The sequence below is a fragment of the Peromyscus maniculatus genome, chromosome 10 (assembly GCF_049852395.1).
Source record: "Peromyscus maniculatus bairdii isolate BWxNUB_F1_BW_parent chromosome 10, HU_Pman_BW_mat_3.1, whole genome shotgun sequence".
Lineage (NCBI taxonomy): Eukaryota > Metazoa > Chordata > Mammalia > Rodentia > Cricetidae > Peromyscus > Peromyscus maniculatus.
The window spans coordinates 31,979,107-31,999,038 of NC_134861.1; the positions used below are offsets into that span (position 1 = coordinate 31,979,107).

Here is a 19,932-nt window from a genome sequence, read left to right on the forward strand (position 1 = left end):
TATTCACTTATTGAAATTGCTATGTGAAGTTGTTAAGAGACTTTGAAAATGCTCTTTTTTGCATTTTATTTTATTTTTTTATTAAGAAATTTTCTACTCATTTTGCATATTAACCACAGATTCCCCTCTCCTCCATCTTCCTTCCCCCTACCTTCCCAACCCCCCCCCCCATTCCCACCTCCTCCAAGGCAAGGTCTCCCATGGGGAGTTAGCAGAACCTGGTACATAGAGTTGAGGCAGGTCCAACCCCCCCCCACACACACACACACACACACCAGGGTGTCTCACCATAGGCATTGGGCTCCAAAAAGCTGGTTCATTCACCAGGGATGGATCCCTATCCCACTGCCTGGGGACCCCCCTAAACAGTTTAAACTAAACAACTGTCTCGTCTATCCAGAGGGTCCTAGTCCAGTACCATGGGGGCTCCATAGCTATTGGTCCACAGTTCATGCATTTCCACTAGTTTGGCTGTCTGTCTCTGTATGTTTTCCCATCATGATCTCGATGTCCCTTGCTCATAGAATCCCTCCCTCTTATCAGTTGGACTCCTGGAGCGCAGTCGTGGATCTCTGCATCTGCTTCCATCAGTCACTGGAAGAGGGCTCTATGATGGCAGTTAGGGTATTCACCCATCTGATTACCAGAGTAGGCCAGTTCAGGCACCCTCTTGACTATTGCCAGTAGTCTAAGGTGGGGTCATCCTTGTGGATTCCTGGGAACTTCCCTAGCACTCTGTTTCTCCCTATTCCCATGATGTCTTCATTTATCATGGTATCTCTTTCCTTGCTCTCCCACTCCGTCCCTGTTCCAGCTCAAATCTCCCGTTCCCCTATGTTCTCATTTCCCATCCCTTGCCCTCCATTACCCCCCCTCACTCTCAGTTTGCTCATGTAGATCTCATCTATTTCTCCTTCGCTGGGGAATCCATGCATCCCTCCTAGGGTCCACCCTGCTAGTTAGCCTCCCTGGAGCTGTGGGTTGCAGTCTGGTTATCCTTTGCTTTACATCTAGTATCCACTTATGAGTGAGTCCATACCATGTTTGTCCTTCTGAGTCTGGGTTACCTCACTCAGGATGATCTTTTCTAGTTCCATTCACTTGCCTGAAAATTTCACATGATACCATTGTTTTTAACATAGGAGTAATACTTCTTTGTGTAAATGTACCACATTCATATCCATATCACGAGTCTTTCTCCATTTCTGAAGTTGAGTTCAGCAGTGTTGAAGTACTGACTTTTAGTCCATAGAGGGCATTAGATTACAGGGTGTGGTAGGGTTTGTAATTAATGTCTCTCCATAATAAAACATCTAGTTTTTTACCTTTGTGTTTCTCAGAATTCTGAAATTAGTTTCAAGACTACTGTGTAACTGTCACTGTTTGATACCAGAAAAAGATTCTGGTTTTCCATAGTTAGTAGAAATAAGAATTATAGTTTCCCCAAACAGTATACAAGCAATGTCTTAATCGCATTTTCAAACAAATGACTGTTTGTTTTTTTTCCTTCTTATTTCCTTGTATCTCTGAACATTGTAAAGAAAACAAACAAGCCAAAGGTTTTGCTGGCTTCAAAGGTAGTAGAAAGAATTGGGAAACTTCCCTTGAGAGAGCTGGATGAGGTGGAATGAGTAGACAGCAGTGTGGTCTTACTGCCCTCGGTTCTTTTGTTTCTTTTTTGAAACAAAAACTACATAGCCTTGCTATGGAGTGCTGGCTGCCCCGAGCTCAGAGAGCGCTGCCTGCCTGCCACCCATGCTGGCTGTCACATGAGATGGTCTGAGACGGTCCCTTCTGCTTGACATCCTTCCTAGTAGATACAGGTTTGACCAAAAAAAAAAAAATATGGCTCACACATGCTACTTTGTTTTATTTTTTATGAACACTTTCAGATTTTTTATTAGGAGCTTATTTAATAATATTTTTCTTAGTTAAGTGCGCATAGTAACAAACTTAGTGTTTTGACTGAGCTATGGGAAGAGAGACAGTGTTTTGGAGCAAAGTACTTTTCAGAAATTAGTTGGGGGATCTTTGTAGGTTTTTGCTGTTATTGTTTAGCATTACACATAAAAGCTTGATTTGTGTGTGACTCCTCCTTTGGTATTCTGTACTTTTAAGAGAAAACTAGAGTACTACTCCAAATCATCAAAATATCATTTTGCAAGTTGGGTTTTGTGTCTATTATTTGAGAATTATACTTGAAAGAAATTCATATGAAACTCACCAAGATGAGGTTTGATATGAAAATATGACCCATAAATTACATATTCATAAATTTTGCTTTGTTGGCTTTTCAGATTAAAGTATTTTGCGTAGCTAACTTAAACAACTGCAGTTTTAAGACTGAGAGAGAAGTGTGTAAAAATGTCTTGATACCTGTTAGCTAGCTAATTTTCTCTATACTTAGCAGGAATTGTAATAACTGAAATTAAAGAATTACGTATCATTCTGCAAGATTGAATACTTACTGAACTTAAAAGCTTCCAGTTTGCTTTCTTAAATATAAGTTCACAGTTCTAAAAGTGCATTAATAATTCATATGAGTGTATTATTGCATTCTTGGCACTTTAAACAAGTGAAGTACTACAAATGTGTGAGTTCTATAAATGCCGACTCCTTTTACTTTAGGAACTATGTAACCCAAAGGTAGTGTGCGAATGCTTTACTCTCTTAACTATTTCTTAGTCTTCTGGTTCTTGTTCTGTTGGAGCTCAGGTTAGAACCCCAAACCATGAGCCTGCTAGGCTTATGCTTACCAGTCAACTGCATTCCTTGTCCTTGTTTGTCAGCTTTGGTTTTGTTTTGTTTGTTGAGACAGGGTTTCTCTGTGTAGCCCTGGCTGTCCTGGAACTCACTCTGTAGACCAGGCCTTGAACTCCCAGAGATCCATCACCTCCTGGTAAGGTGAACTGTCTGTCAGTTTTAAAGAGCTCATTTAAAAATGCCATTCTGGGAGTATTTTGTATTTGTTGAATAGTTTTGGATGCTAGACTTAAGTGAAGAGGCCACACATTTTCATCCTTGATGTGGTCTGATGACAGTGTTCCCAAATAATTGCATTATATAATGGCTTAGCAAGTAATGTTAAATATTAGGTTTTTTTTTTTTTTTTTTTTGGTTTTTTCGAGACAGGGTTTCTCTTGTGTAGCTTTGCGCCTTTCCTGGAACTCACTTGGTAGCCCAGGCTGGCCTCGAACTCACAGAGATCCCCCTGGCTCTGCCTCTCGAGTGCTGGGATTAAAGGCGTGCGCCACCACCGCCCAGCTAAATATTAGTTTTTGAACTGAAAATACTTTAAAAATTCTTTTAAAATTGCTTTCTTTTATTTGTAATAGAGCAAGAGAGACAGATAATTGGGGGTTGGGGATTTAGCTCAGTGATAGAGCGCTAAGGCCCTGGGTTCGGTCCTCAACGCTGAAAAAAAATTGAATCATTGGCATTCTGACCATCGAAAGACTTTGCAGTCCACACACTCAGAGCAAGTTTCAGAAAAAATGCCCCATTTCAGTGCAGTAACAGTCCTGAGATACATGGACCTCTATGCATAGATTATATATATTATATTTTGGCATGCCATGTATTTAAAAATATTTCAGCTGGTTGAATTGCCACTCTCATTTCCTTTTTTGCTTATGCAAATGTTAGTATCAGGTAAGCCAGTTGTAGAACATTAAAAAGACATTCTGCACTAGAATGAGTGCAAGTTTAATAAACTTTGAAAAAATTAGAAATACTGTATTCATTTTTATGCTTATTAAATCATGCCATTTTCATAGGAGAAATGATACAATTAGCATATGACTATTTCCCCCAGCCAAGATCTATTAATAGTGTCTGCAGTACTAGGTAGTTATTATTAAAAGATTGAATTGAAGCAGGTGATGATTCAGTATATCTGGTAGAATCTAGATTTCCAAAAACATGAAGAAAAAAAGCTTAGATGGCTAAAATTGAAAATTTCTCCACTGAAGTTATTTATTTAATAAACATAAATAACTAAATTGATTTTTTTCTGATTATACCTTCCAGGATAAGTGCTTTATAAGCCTTAGTAAACCCAGAAGAAAGGGCAATTCCCAACCTTGAAATTGGTTATTAACTCACTTGGATCAGTCCATTTCTATCTTGTGGGTTAACTGTTGATGTTAGAGTTTCAAGTGAAACTTAAGAAAAAAAAAAAAAAGAGGCAACAGAATTGAACTACCCCTCAAAAAGAAAAGAGAAATCACAGTTCTGTGTCCGTCTCGGGTGTGTTTAGTGGTTGGCTCTGTTGGAAGTCTTTCCCCTTTCTCTTGGTAGCTGCCCCTTGCCCTGCAAAGGCAGCTCCATTTGGTATGAGCAGCGAGCAAATGGCTCGGACACTAAACAGATAGAAGGGGAAGCATTAATGTCTGAGTATTAGTAGCCTAGTTACAGATTGTACTGCGTCAGCCTGCTCCACACCCCGAAGACGTCAGGTGACTCCAGTCCTGCAGCAGCTGTGCAGCGGGGAGACTGCAGACTTAGGCTGAGGAAGCAGGGATTTCATGTCTCAGGGAGAATTTCGCAGTTCACAGCTTTTCTGTTGGTATGCATAATTTGTAATTGCTGCTGGAGGGCAGATCGTGACAAGAAATGGACGGTCAGAAGAAACACTGGAAGGACAAGGGTATATCTTTTAATTATTCATTCGTTTTTATGTAACCAGTAAGACTTCCGTGGGTAAGCTTTGCAGTTTAGATAATCTTAGGGCTGAAAGTGAAGGCTGTGAGCATGTAATGCCAAAGATGAAACAAACAGCTGCCTTTTTCTGTGTTTTCACAGTTGATCATAGGCAGGAAAGAAGTCAATATTCTGTTCAGTCCTGTTTGTCAGGTTCCTTTCTAATCTTGCATGTTGAAATTTGTATGGGATTAACATCTCATTTGCTGGTCACTTTGGTGTGGAAAATGTATAATTATTTCTGTAGTCGGTGATGGCATTTCTGTGACGACTTTAAATAAATGCCAGTTGGTGTGCTTGAAATCTATCTGTAGGTTTGTAGATAGCAGAATTGCATTGCAAGAGGCCTTTTTTGAAAATTGAATATGAACCTTTGAAGCTCTTACTTGAATGCTTTTAAATTTTTATGTATCTTGAAATTATTCAGATGTATACATAGTTTTAAATGCATATCTAAATTTAAAGTACTAGCCTTTGTCCTTGTAATAACCAATCATTGATCTTGATCCCCCTCCTCCCCCTTGAAAGCTTAGATCCTTTTGAATCTTAGTGGATCACTGTTTAAGAATTTAAGCCTCCAAAGTGTAAAATGTTGACTATTGAATATTTTAACAGCATTTTATTATGTAGCTTGTCAACTGCTGTTTAATGAGAGAAAGAGAGGGCTGTGTGTCTGAACACTTAGAATAAGTTGTCCTAAAAATTATTAGAACTGTTTTTAATAGGCTAAAAATAAACATTTTACTCAAAGAAGGTTTTTTGTTCTGTTTTCCTGGCTACTTTCACATTTTATAATTCTTTTAAAATGTTATTTCCTTCTAGATTAAGATAGGAATATGTTAAAAGCATTTCTAGAGCTGAGTAACTACTGCTTTAAAAAAAAAAAAACCACCACAAACAAAAACTGCTCAGTAAAAAAAAGTGGGGGAAAGGTGAATTTAACATTGAATTTACATGAGACTCTGTTAAGGGTCTTTTATTCAACATAAAGAGGAGGAAAATAACTGTGAACATTTCACATATGAGCTTAATAAAAAGGATTTCTCCTTATCTTAGCTATAGTGTTGAAAATGAAAAGTGAACCAATACACTAGTTTTTTGACAAGCTAAAATGATACCAATGATACTATAATAGATACTGAAAAGCCACAGTAGGGCCACTTTTGCAACTTTCCTCTGTATGAATGATTTAAATTGTAGACTGCTTAATAAAATGTTAAGCTTTTACTTAAGGTTAAGGTAATGTAAAGATATACAGACAAGAAACTATGATGCAGTAGAATCCATCTTTTATCGAAGATTTGTTTAGTTATTTAAAGGCCCTTAAACATAAACACAGATTCACTCTTGTTTGAGTACCTCTACAGAGGCTTGTCTTATTTATCTGTAAGCCTGATGGCCTGGCGCTTGTTAGTGCCTTTTGTTTTTAGTGCTTGTTTGAGTGAGTCGGACCAACCTAACTATGTTTTTTCCTTATTCAGGGGTTGTTAATTAATGTTTTAGTGTTACAGATCATAGAGTAAAATTTAAATGGGAAATCACTGAGGTATGAGAGAGAAATGAGTTTTGCCTCACAAGTGAGGAACCTAGAAGCAGGAGTCCAGCTGAGGAGTCTAGGTAAACTTAAAATATGTATACTTACATCTGCTCCTCATTCCTGTACTCTTGTACCCCAGATTCCCAAATCTAATAGAAGTAACACATGCTCTGATTTAAGGGTGACTTTTTTTTGTTTGGTTGGTTCTTTGTTTTTAGGGGTTTTTTTTGTTTTGTTTTGTTTTTTGGTGAAGTTTTAAATGTGTTGGCTATTTGGGTGATTTTGTTTTTTCTTATTAGATATTTAATCTTTTAGGCTAAAACCAGCATCATGATTGGAAACCTGAGCGTTCTTTTTCAGATACCTCCACTGAATTATAACTGGGTCCTTGACAACACAACAGGAAAGAATTTCAGGACCAGACAGTAGGAAGAAGAATTGGTGCATTATTAAAAGAAATTCTAATACAAGCACAAAGGTTAAGACGTGCCCCCAGAAGAAAATACATTACCATGAGCACAAAGTGTGGGCTTCTCAAAGAATTGGAATTAGCAGTAGGCATTATGCGTTTTGGTGGCACTCAAGGTACATCTCAAAGGATTACTAAGAAACTTTCTATAAATGAGATGATAGAATATGTCTGATGGTTCCTTGGGTGGGGTCAAAGTCTGATAAGTAAAATCAGGAGCCACTAGGGTTGACACAAGGGAATTAGGACTTTTCTGCCTCCCTCCCACCCCCTTTTTCGTTTGGTAAGTGCAGCTTCTGATGAGATTCCTAGAAAACTGCAAATGTTAATTATATTGGAATTCTTGATTCTTAGTTGGTAAAAGGCTTCACCAGGGTGAGGGGCTCCTTTCCCTTCCCATCCCCATAATTTTTCCTGACTTCCTAACCACACCTGCTTCATAATCACTAAAAAGATATAATCAAGACAGTGACTAGGATTTTCTGGATAGATAGGACAATAGCTGAAAGATAGATTGGGATCAAAGATGATGGAAAGTTAGAAGATCTGGGTCAGATTTCCTCAGACTAATGTCTGGTTCATAAAAAAGATAGCTGTGATTCTAATTGATCAAAGCAAGTCCTACAGGGCCTGGCAATCTGGTATCATTCATTTTATAATTGGGCAGATTTGAAAAAACAGCAATCTAGGATTTCAAGCCTCAGTTTTAGTATATTTTGATTTTGTCAGATAAGAAACTTATTCTAAGATTTTTAAGTTTGTTCTATTGTATGATTTATAGGGGTCCAGTTTTGAAGTTCTTTGTTTTTTTATGGCAAGATGCCCTAGAAGACACTTGGTTTATAAGAAAATAAAGAACTTTTTGGTGTTTTAAAGTAGGGAATAATAAATGATAGCAAGTTCATAAGGTTGGTTTGTGGTGTTGTGTAAGTTGGAGAAGAACCTAAAGGCCTGTGTTTGGGATGACTGTGGCTATGCCCAGATAAAAGACCATCCTGAACCTCATCAGAAATAGGAATGAAAAACAAGTAACAGATTTGTGGAAACTTGGTGACATTTATGATAGATTGTAGGACTACGTGAAGTTGCAACCAGAATGAAACTACTATGTTTAGCAGATACAAGGTTTTGGTTTTTTGTTTTTTGTGTTTTGTTTTGTTTTGTTTTTTTAAACAAAACAAAACACCAAATTGAGTTCCAGACACTTTGAATTTGAAGTGATGGAAATGCCAAGAAATGATAAGGAATGAGAAACAAATGCAGAGTGAAGAAAAGTATCTTTTTGAAAAACTGAAGATAGGGAAGGAAAGCTAATAGCACCTACATTATGGAGCACCTGGAAAAGTTGACTCTCACAGCAGTAGAAGGAGCAGGATAGTGTAGTTGGAAGTTTTCCTGTGTGACCCCAGTAAGCACATAGAGGCTTATATTAATTATGAACTCGATGGCCACTAGCTCAGACTTATTACTGACTAGCTCTTACATTTAAATTAACCCATAATTCTTATTTATGTTTAGCCATGTGGCTTGGTACCTTTTCTCAGCTCTGCCTTGTCATCTGCTTCCTCTGTGGCTGGTGACTCCAGACTCCCCCTTCCTCTTCCCAGAATTCTCCTCTCTGCTTGTGCCGCCTATATTTCCTGCCTGGCTACTGGCCAGTCAGCGTTGTTGTTGTTTTTTTTTTTAATCAACCAATCAGAGCAACACATATTCACAGCATACAAAACGACATTCCACAGCAGGATAGTGTTTTTCACCAACACAGAGGACTAGAGATTTCAAGGAGGACTGGCTGTAGAGAAGCTGTTTACTCTTATGCTTTTTCTTCCAATTTTTATTTTGACCATGTAGTATTTAAGGCCTTATTTTTCCCAGATAGATGTGATTTCAGCCTTCTTTAAACTCATTTTTTGATTGTCAGTTTGTGTCTTCTATTACCATTACGAATGGGCTCTTTTTCCTGTAAATTCCTTGAAAGCAAAAAACTGGTTTCTTCACTGGTCCTCATTGACACTCAGCAACTTTTCTATAAAATGACAGAGCTTTAACAGTTTACTCCTGGCCTTGAGAAAATACTAATTGGTTTTTTTTTTTGGATTGGGGATTTAGGATTCCCCTTTTCCCTTTTCTTAAAGGAGTGATGGAGCAACTAATAAATTAAGAATTTTAGGGGACCAGAGAGATGGCTCAGCAGATATGAGAAATGGCTTCTCTTCTAGAGGACCTGGGTTTGATTCCCAGCACCCACATGGCAGCTCACAACCATCTGTAACTCCAGTTCCATGGGATCTGATGTCCTCTTCTGCCCTCCATGGGTGACAGGGACACACATGTTGCACAGACATAAATGCAGGCAAAATACTCCTACATGCAAAAGTAAATACTTTTTAAAGAGGTGTTTTTGTTTTTTGTTTTTCCAGACAAGGTTTCTCTGTGTTACAGCTCTGTGTAACACTAGAACTCTGTTTGTAGACCAAGCTGGCCTCAAACTCACTGCCTCTGCCTTTCCCCAAATGCTGCGATTAAAGTTGTGGGCCACCACTCCCAAGGAATCTTGTCATTTACATTTATTCTAACCATATAGTTTTGTAGATAGGAAAACCAAAGATACTGAATTATTTGCATAGGACCATAAAGCTGTATCCTGAGGCCTTTATTTTGTAGTTTGTATGTGAACAACAAAAGAGCGATGGGAAAAAAGCTAATGACCATGTGTTGATATTTTACCCATGCATAGTCTCTTTGTGGCAGCTTTTTGTATGTGGTATACCATTTACCATTTTTTTTTATGTGATTGCTCTTCAGTAAGAGAGGAGTAGTCTGTTACGCCAACTGTGGAAAAAGGTAGGTGTGGTTAGTAGGTTAATATTCTTAAAAAGATTAAGTCTACTGAGACCTCCACTGGGCCTGGGATATAATTTCTAAGGACTGGTTTACATATTTGAATGTAGGAAGAACACTTAAGCAGTGAATACAAATTCTCTCCCTCTCTCTTTTTTTTTTTTTTTTAACTTGGTCTCATCTGTTGCTAGGATTTGGGCTTCAGGGTGTTGAATTTTATTTAGCCAGTGTTGTTTGAGAGCTGTGTTCTGAGACCAAACTACTCCACTTTATCATAGCCAAGGTGACTTATACTACTGGGTAAATGCGTGTATGTATGGACGGACATATATTTCATTAATCTATTCAATGATTTTCACATTTACTTCTTATGTATGTGTGAGGTGTTGGCTTTTCTCTATATCACCACCATCTTATTTATTTTGTATAAATACAAACCAACTGAAAGATGAAAAGCCATGAAGTGTTAACAGTCACCTCGCATGTCGGTAGGTGAGAGTTGAACATTGAAATGGATTTGAGGATGTCTCCTTTCAGACTACAGACTTGCAAAATTGTGATTTTCTTTAAGAATGTGAGCAATCAAAGCTATTGTGTATACTCTTTCTATGTATGCAGTCTTTTATAACTAAAAATTATCAAGTTTTGGGCAAGTAAAGAGAGTTAGGTGGGAGTAGATATGATGTGACATATTAACGAGAATATATTTAGTTTTAACTTAAAATGGTATTCAATCTGTGGATTTTCATATGAATGAGAAATTATACCATGGTTTAGAAAAACTAGAAATGTGAAGTTAGGGGTATTTTCTGCTTTGTTTTTGTGTTGATTTCCCCCCCCCCCCCATTTACAATATTACTTATTTGTGTGTATAAGTGTGTGGACACCTCATGCACCAAAGTGGGAGAGGAGAATTTCCCGAGTTAGTTCTCTCCCATGATGGGTCTTGGGCATCAGACTCACCTGAGTCTGAGTCTGGCTTGGCTTTGTGGCAGGTGCCTTTACCCCCTTGGTCATCTTGCCAGCCTTTTTTAAATTGGAAGCTGTATGAAGTAAATCAATAAATCAGTGGTTTTAATTACTAGTGAGTTGAGTGTGGTGATGTGGTCACTATTTTCTGTTTTTTTTTAAAGGCATTTTTAGAAATAGGGCTTTAAAATAGAAACCTGGCTTGAGGCTAACTTTAGTGTGAACTTGATCTAAGGCAAATGGAATAGGATGACTTGTGCATGTACAGCAGTTGGTCTGGCACTATTTTTAGTGATAGCAGATGACACTCTGTGATTACCAAATGTATGCAGCTCTTCTTACTTTGCATTGAGCCATCGAAAGAAAGACTTGAGTTCCTTAGCATTTCAATTTTAGTTAAAGTACATTATACAAAATAATCAAAAGTTTTCTAGTTTTTCAGAAAATTTTGAAAAACAAAAATAAGACTGCAGGGAATAAGTCCTCCCCCCCCCCCAAATTACAGGTATTTATTTAAATTGATTGGCATACATGTTTTCCACAGTTGTGAGGGGGAAATTGCTGTTCAGTTCATCTTGGATCTTTAAAAAGGGTGTTCCATGAATATTTTATGTAAGAGTTAAAAGGTTCTTTATAAAAATAAGTCCTTTATCTGATACTTTTTAAAAATAAAATTTATGCATATGAATGTCTTGCCTGATGTATGTCTGGTATACATGTACCTGGTGCCATAGAGCTTCCCTCCTTCCTAAACTTGTATGCATGTGTAGGAGTGTGTGTGTGTGTGTGTGTGTGTGTGTGTGTGTGTGTGTGTGTGTGTGTGTGATCCTGGTTCTATAAGAAACTAGGCTGAGTAAGCCATGAGGAGCAAGCCAGTAAGCAGCACTCCTCCATGGCCTGTGTATCAACTCCTGCTTCCAGATTCCTGCCCTATTTGAGTTCCTGTCCTTCCTCCCCAATTTTCTTTTGGTCATGGTGTTTCACCATAGCAATAGAAACCCTAACTAGGACAGTATCCCATATCTTTTTAATTTTACGTATTCTCCTTGGCCTTTGTGATTCATTTCACATGCAATGATTCTTTGCCTATATCCTGCCCATTCATCAAGCGTGCAGATGTGCAGCATTTTTTTTTGGCTATACTTAGTTTTATCTTTTCTAAAAAATCTTGTATAAAACAAGTGTCTGTTCAAATATAGGTTACTTTTCAAGGACATGCAGAAAATGCGAAAATAATTAAATTTAGTAGAAAGGAAATGTGAAAACTGCCTGGCAGTGACGGTAACATGATATGAATCACACTGCAACATTTTGAAGAACTTGAATGTGCTGACCTTTCCGTTTGTACCGTGCAGAGTACTTTAACACTCTGTCTCGTTATATCCATGACCTGCCACTTCTAAAGTGTAAGAAAACTTTTTAGAATTTTTTAATTTTTTTCTCATTATTACAATTATGTAGTTTATAATTGCTTGAAAAGTAATAGGATTATGCACTTAATGATTCCATAAAGTTTATGCTTGGCACATAATAAAATGTTTCTAGGAAGGTTCAATTTTAAACCATTTAAGCTTTCTTCTACCCACAGAAACCTAGATCTTAAAAGAAGAGGGAATGTTTTAAAGTTGCATAGGCACAGGCTAGTGGTGATAGTAGAAGTTCATTGATTAGGCCACTAATGGGAACTTGAGTGTAGGACTGATGCATGACTTTGTGCTAGATATGAGTCATGTTAGCTTCTGAAGGGAAAAGAAATGATAGAGGCTGGAGTTTGATCTAAAGTAGACAGTTGCAAACCTAGTACTAGGAGGTGGGCCTCTGAAGCCCTGGCCTTGGCCTTTTCTTTCTGCTACATTCATTAATATATAAAACAGGTTAATTATAACCTTACCTAATCTAATCATTAAAACTCTTTGAATATCTCTGCTGTTACACACACACACACACACACACACACACACACACACACACACACACACTCTGCAAGTCTAGTTGTAATAGTCATTGGATGCTCTTAATAATGAAGCATAGTGAGTACACTTGCATTTACTCCTGCGTTTGGCCATCTTCCCATTAATGATACTAGAGACTAATAAATGCTTTTGAGTGCTTTGAGAACCAGACATTTTTATAAAAGAGCATTTTTATATGAGTTTAAAATGATTTGATATTAAATGAAGGAAAAAAATCTACTGATCTGTTGTCAATTGGCATTATCTTAAAATATTATTGTGTGTATTTGGGCATGTGTGTGTGGAGGTCAGAGGTCAACTTGGAAGTGTGCTCTTCACTTTTACTTGGGTTCTGAGGAATTATCAGCAAGCACCTTACCCATTGAGACATCTAAGTTTTGTTTTTGTTTGCTTGTTTGTTTTTTGAGACCGGGTTTCTTTGTATAACAGTTTTGGCTGCCTTACAGACCAGGCTGGCCTCAACCTCACTGAAATCCGCCTGCCTTTGCCTCCCAAGTGCTGGGATTAAAGGCGTGTGCCACCACTGCCTGGCTGGACATCTAAGTTTTAAAATTCTTTTTTTCTTTTCTGTGTGGTTTACAGTGTGGCATTGTAGTTCAGGTTAATTAACTTAATCATAATGATATAAATTTCTTTTTCTCTTTATGTCTTTACTACTTAAATATGTGGATAATAAAGGTGGTGATTTTTGTGGCAATATTAATATCAACACAAGTATCAATCCTGAGTTTACTAGTTTATTATGCTTAGTTCTGTATAAAGTGTTTTATATTAATCATCTTATTGATGGAAAATCTTGATTCATTTTCCTCATGTAATGAATCACATCTCAGTGAGACAATTCCTATTTTTATACACAGTTTAATGGTGAAGCTCTAAGTGTGGAGGGGTTTAGTGACTTGCCTGGGGTTACATCGCTAGCAATTTAGCACTGCTGATGGAGTCTAGGTCACCCAGCTCTAGAGCCTGGAGTCTGGTCTTACATAAGACACTGTTGTAGGACACAGGGGCGCCTCACAGGAATTGCTCTGCCATTGCTGTCAGTGTCATGTCACTGCCTTCCTTGCGCTCCCAGGAGGGGACAGTGACATTATTAGCTTTTGGAAGATGTTAGGTCCTGCACCTTTATGTTTCCTGGCTTCTTAATGACAGCTGGATTCCTCATTTCAGAGTGTTTTTGAATTTCTTTCAGCTTCTTTGTCCCATTCTTGAGTTCTCTTACAGTGTAATATTTACTTTAAAACTTTGTTGACTTGACTCCATAAGTTGTGTAGCCCTAGGAAAGATAATTGAGCAATTGAAAAGAGCCTTAAAAGTATATTTCTCATTTTCAGGCTTCCTATTCATTTCACTAGGTTGTCTTTCTGTTTTTGAGTTATGACCATGTTATGTATACCTAGCTGGCCTGGCACTTGCTGTTTTTAGTCTGGTTAGCTTCGAACTTACAACCACCGGTGCCTCTGCCTTCCAGGTGCTAGAATGCCACCATCGTGCCTTAGCCTAGATTGAATTTCAGTGTTTGCTCAATGTCAGAAAACTATTGACATTGCTGTGATCTCTTTATTGACTGATATTGTTCATGGTGTCATTTTGACTGCACAGATTGAATGTTTCAAGGTCTGGTCAGTCTTCAAATGCATTTGTAGGAACAAGTTGCATGCATCAGAACTGATGTAGTTATTATAGGTGGAAGGCTTAAAATCGCAGTCTGAAAATAAGCAACAAAAGGGGCTGTGAATATATATGGAATGGAGATCCAGCTCAGGACTATGCACATGCTAGGCATATGCTCTACTGCTAAGCTACACTTCAAGCCTCACTTACTGAATGCTTAAGATACGTACTCAGGGGGATTAAGGGCTTTGTAATAATGCTTAGCTCACATACATATTTTCCCCTACAAAAGTACCTCTGATGATAAATAGAAACCCTGCATATTTAGGAGTTCTGGGGATCAAAACTAAAGCAGCCCCTTAAATTGTGACTTTTAAAAATGTTACCTTCTGAAAATTAGCAAAAATTAAAAATTCTACTTGAGTATTAACACACTTGTTCTACTATAAAATGTATGAAGTATTTGTTTTACTCTTCCTAGTTCACCATCTTGTGGCCTGTCAAAGAGCACTTGGTACACTTCAGAGTTCTACTTGGGTTGAGTACAGTCTGATCTTGAGACAACAAGCCTGTGGGTAGTTGAGCTTGCAACAGCCCTGTTTCCAGTGGCCCAAACCTGACTGCCTCTGTTGGCTTTGTCTGACTCCACACCACGTGTTATGGAATATTATAGTGTGTAGAGTTGAGATGTTTTTTTTTTTTTTTTTTGACCACTACAATATTTCTGACATTTTCTTCCCTTGAAGGAAATTAGTTTTTGAGATGTCTAAATGCTGTTTCCCCTCTGCCTTTTACTGTAGGTAACTTCTGTTAGTGCCAGGCTAAGATACCATTTTAGAATTTTCAAAGAGCTTCTAAAAGCCAACCTGTAAATCTCAGATTTTCAGCTGTTAGTTTCAATTTTTAACATTTTAAAAAATTTAATTGTATATACTTAATTTCAATAGCCTTTTTAGTTGATATTATTTTCTCTGTAATTTAAATATCGTGAATAGTATGAAGAAGAAATGTGTCAAGATGATGACAAGGGACCTCGGCCTGAGACGTTTAAGAGTAATGTGTAGCTAGAATAATTTGGTCACGTTGGTGGGAGGTTGGCACGAAAGAAGGTGTGTGGTAAAAAGTGCAAATGTAGCGTTACACCGACAGGCAGCTTACAATGAGTTTAATGACCTAGGCTTGCGTCCTCTGTATGTAGAGCAAATGCAAATGTGCTGGATCCAACTGGTTAAAATCATATTCTAATTTCAGACTTCTTTGCATTTTTAGTTGTTGACCTCCTCTACTGGAGAGACATTAAGAAGACTGGAGTGGTGTTTGGTGCCAGCTTGTTCCTGCTACTGTCTCTGACAGTGTTCAGCATTGTGAGTGTAACGGCCTACATTGCCTTGGCCCTGCTCTCTGTGACTATCAGCTTTAGAATATATAAGGGTGTGATCCAAGCTATCCAGAAATCAGATGAAGGCCACCCATTCAGGTGAGATGTCTAAAAAACGACAACAGTGTGAACAGGGTTAGTAGAGACTTCAGTCTCCTATCTGTAGAATTATAGGCATGTGCTTTCTTGGTTGCTTAGAGATAATTATATAGGAAGCTCTATCAAGAGCATCTGCCTTTGAGATTTCTTGTGGTAGAAAAGACTGGACTCATTTATTAGTAGATACTGGTTATCATAATGGATTTAGTTCTGTTGTCTTCACTGTTTATATTTGTTTGCTCCCTTGTTGATACCTTAAACACTATCTGATACTATACACCTTTTCCATTGCCCTCCACAGTGTATATTCTTACCTACACTTTACTGCCGTTTTTCAGGGCATTGCATGGAGAGGGGAAGAAACAAGGTTTTAAATGGAGCTTCAAAATATCAAAGTCATGCCACAAACCATGAACAAGTATGATTTCAGAGCAGTTTTAATGAAATGTATGAAAATGTCATAACGATATAACTTCTAAATTATTCACAGTATTAGTTTTATATATCATTTAGTTTAAAGTGTTTTTTTTTTTAAAGACTACAGTTTTTTATTTTTATATTTCTCTTTAAACATACCTTTTTTATAAAGGCATTTTATAGTCTTGTATAAATTCAGCTGACGTGCCAGTTTAAGTTTGTTGAACAGTTTTCCAGTTGCCTAGTAGCACTGGTGCAGGTGAAATTGTAGTTCATTTCCCTGTGTAAGTGGGAACAGTGGTGAGCAGTGTGTTACTCGCTCATATAAATGCCTGCCAGTGGCACTGATGCAGGATGCTGCAGCAGCAGAAGCAACAGCAGTAGTACAAAGAACAGAGTTCTAAAGTTTCTTCAGCCAAATCTGTATTTCTAAGAATTATATGGTAAGACTGCTTGTTGTGAAAACAGGTGGGCCCAAGTTCTGACCTCTAGCACCTACATAAAAACTGGTCACTGCTGTGGATACTTGTAACCCAGTTGTTGGGGGCCAGAAACGAGTGGATCCTGGGAGCTTGCAGGCCAGCCTAGGCAAATAGTGAGCTTCAGATTCTGCCTCAAAGGTTTGAGGAAGACACCAGACACCTCCTCACTGCCACATGTAACCACATACACACATGCACATATACCACATACACTTATTTCATAAATAAATTACTGCTGCCTTAAAAATTGATGGAAAACTTTGAATATTTTAATTTGATATTTATTATTGACAGTGGTATACCACTGTTTTACAGTGTTGTACTAGTAAAGAAATATTCTTGATTCCAAATAGTCTGTTTAAGTAGGGAAAATATGTCTGTATTCAGAGCTGGATATGGTTGATAATAGTAGAAGAAAACATTGTTTTGAGGTATGAAAGAGTGGTAGATTACATTGGGGTATTAGGGACTCATATCTGATATGGCTTCATGTCTGGGTGGAATCTGAGGTGAGGCTAGTTTATGGTACAAGTTGTCACCAGAGACAAGAAATGAACTTTAGGAAAATAGCCTGCTGACTAAGGCATTATGGCTTAAAAAATGTTTTAAAACGACTTGTTTCTGGTTTCAAGATCGGGAACAGTGGGAAGGTTAACAAAAGCAGGTGGGCTCTCTGGTTGAAAAGTTGAAATGGAAGTGATTTGAAAACATCTCTTTATCTAATATATATAGTTGGAAACTTGACCCAGAGAATTTAAATGCTTATTTAGCTAGCATTATTTAGCTAGCAAGTAGCTAATCTTCTAATGCCTTCAACCTAGACTCTTGTTATTTTAGGGCACTTAGGTAAGGCATTGACTAAGAGAATAGATTAATCAGAAACAGGTTTGTATACTGATCGAATATTTCAGTGTGCAAATAACAGGCACTTAACAAGAGGAGACATTTGGGGCATATTGCAAAGGCAGGTAGGAGGCAGGGTTGTCTCAGAGGACACATATGTGGAGACATAGGATTAGTTTGGGTGTTGTGCTTCAGATAGGAGAATAGTTTAGCTAACATGTCATCTTTGAAATATTGACCACTCCCAAATTTATACCTTCTTAAATTTAACGTGTCTACCCACTACAGCATACATGAGGGTATGAAAATAGGAAGTTTTATTGGTGTTGCCACTGTACTTTTAGCAGCTACTTTACAGTTTAGTATTTAACATTTTTGACAGTGAAATAAGTGGGACCTTTGATAGAGGACTTAATAGATAGTGTAATTTCTGAGGGCTTTGGAGCCCCAGCTGTGTTAATAACACTCTACTCATTAAATCCTCATAACCTCCATTTTAAATGAGGAAGCAGGTTTAGAAGATTAAGTTTGCAAAGTTAGGTGACTAAGAAAATGATAACACTTAAAATTTAAACTCAGATCAGCCTGCCTTTAAAACGGGCTTCTATTTCTGTTTCAGTTGACAGTGCATACCATTAAAAGTACCTTGGGAATTTGGATTTTGTTTATTTTGTTTGAGATAGTTTCATTCTGTAGCTCAAGTTGGTCTTGAACTAGCAGCAATTTTCTTGTCTTAGCCTCTCAAGTGCTGGGATTATAAGCATGAGCTACCACAGCCAGTTTACTTGGGTGTTTTTTTTTTTGGTTTTTTTTTTTTTATAGTAGGCCTTTGTAGTAGATTGTTGTAGACTGTTAATCTCTTTTATAGATATGTAATTACTGATTGACATTTGGGGATCAGTGGCAATTATGGTCGGTTTTGTTTTCTTAGGGCATATTTGGAATCTGAAGTTGCTGTATCAGAGGAATTGGTTCAGAAATACAGTAATTCTGCTCTTGGCCATGTGAACAGCACAATAAAAGAACTCAGGCGCCTCTTCTTAGTTGATGATTTAGTTGATTCCCTGAAGGTAAGTTTATTTTACTTTTCACTTTGCTATATATAGAATTTAATATCAGAAAGGCTAGTTATATATAATTCTATTTTTCTATACTCAAATAAATCATGAAGATGGAATGAAATCATGTGAATGTAAATTTAGGTTTTAAAATTCAGTGTCCTGTGTTTAGATTTGTATGAGAACTAGTTTGCCATTTTTCTTAAGAAAAAATGCTTTTAGAAAGAGAAATTGAGAGGAAAAGTGGGTTGGTGACTTCTTCAGATGGAAGTTCATTTAGGGCTCCATAAAATGACGCTGTTTCATCCTGTCAGCACACAGAGTACCCCTGCGTAGCAGGGAGAGAATGGCAGTGTCTTCTTTAAAGGTGATGGATATCAAAGCCGCCGTCATTCAGTCGCACACTCTATAGGGAAGGGTCTTTTTGGGTAAACTGTGTGGTTGATTGGTAAATGGCACTGGTGGTGGCACTGGTTACCGGCGGAAAAGTCGTGAGCCACTCCCAGAGTTACAGAGAGCTTTATTAGAAGGACGGAGGGGAGAGGAGAGAGGAGAGCCAGGCCTGGAGAGAGAGAAAGATGACGGGAACAGAGCAGAGCAGGGAACAGAGAGAGAGAGAGAGAGAGAGAGAGAGAGAGGGTGGGGTCCCCATCAGGCTTTTTTTAAGGCGCAGATTGTGTGACCACACCGCACGCTGTACGGAGTCGCTAGTCGCCAGTGCCCTTGATGACGTAAGACGCAAGACCCTAGCTGCTCATGGACAGGAGTAAGGGCAGGATCCTAACAGTGGTTCTACATGAGAATTTGCTTTCTGCATATTACTGTATATGGGTAGCACAGAGTCCATCGGTTTATTTCCACTGTGTAAGTAAGTATACTTCATCCAGTATACTTCATCCAGTATATTTTTTCTTAGTGAAAAAACTTGATTTAAAAACTAAAAACTTAAGACTCAGGTGGCTATGGGCCAGGCATGGTGACACATGACTTTAATCTCACAATGCAGGAGGTAGAGGCAGGAGACTCTATGAGGTCAAGGACTAGCCTGGTATTCAGAGAGAGTTCTAGGCTGCCCAGGGCTACATAGTAAGTCCCTCCCCCTCCCACCCCCCTCCAAAAAATAAATAAAATTACATTATAGCACTCAAGAGTCTGAGGTAGGAGGATCAAGTTTTAGAGACAGCATTGCCTTTCTAAAGAGAGTTGCTGTGTGTTAGCTTTATGTGTGTGGTCCTGTTTGTCCATTGTAGTTTTTGATTCCATGGAAATGCAAGATTTTCTGCTGGAGTCCAACTCCAGTGGGGTTCAGGTCCCAGAGAGGAGGTGTGGAGTCGGTGAAGGGGAGGAAGAGACTGACAGGATCTGAGGGTGAATCGGGATGCTTGCCACTTTATTGGGGGTGGGGGGACCTACACCTTTATAGTCTATAATTGCACAGTAGTTTAGCCACAAGCAAGATTGAGAGCAGACTCAATGATTCAGGGAAGAAAGCGGCCATCAACTTTATCATGACATTTTTCCTGAGACAAAAGTAAGTTCAGGAAGTATCTA

General features: G+C 38.2%; 2 protein-coding genes across 5 annotated transcripts in view; one reads left to right on the forward strand and one right to left on the reverse strand.

Annotated features, from left to right (window-relative positions):
* Rtn4 (reticulon 4) overlaps positions 1–19,932 on the forward strand; it is a 54,443-nt gene that overhangs the window by 26,264 nt on the left and 8,247 nt on the right. For 3 of the 4 annotated variants that reach the window (XM_015986704.2, XM_076546158.1, XM_076546157.1), the window contains 2 exons: positions 15,374–15,581; positions 18,255–18,393. In XM_015986704.2, the coding sequence (XP_015842190.2) occupies positions 15,374–15,581; positions 18,255–18,393 (347 nt within the window). Of the gene's footprint in view, positions 1–4,237; positions 4,649–15,373; positions 15,582–18,254; positions 18,394–19,932 lie in introns of those variants that run through there. The other variant, XM_015986705.2, reaches the window with a different exon arrangement.
* Eml6 (EMAP like 6) overlaps positions 9,329–19,932 on the reverse strand; it is a 294,744-nt gene continuing 284,140 nt past the window's right edge. The window contains exon 42 of the mRNA XM_076546155.1: positions 9,329–9,539. Coding sequence (XP_076402270.1) covers positions 9,509–9,539 — 31 coding nt within the window. The 3' untranslated portion in view covers positions 9,329–9,508. The remainder of the gene's footprint in view (positions 9,540–19,932) is intronic.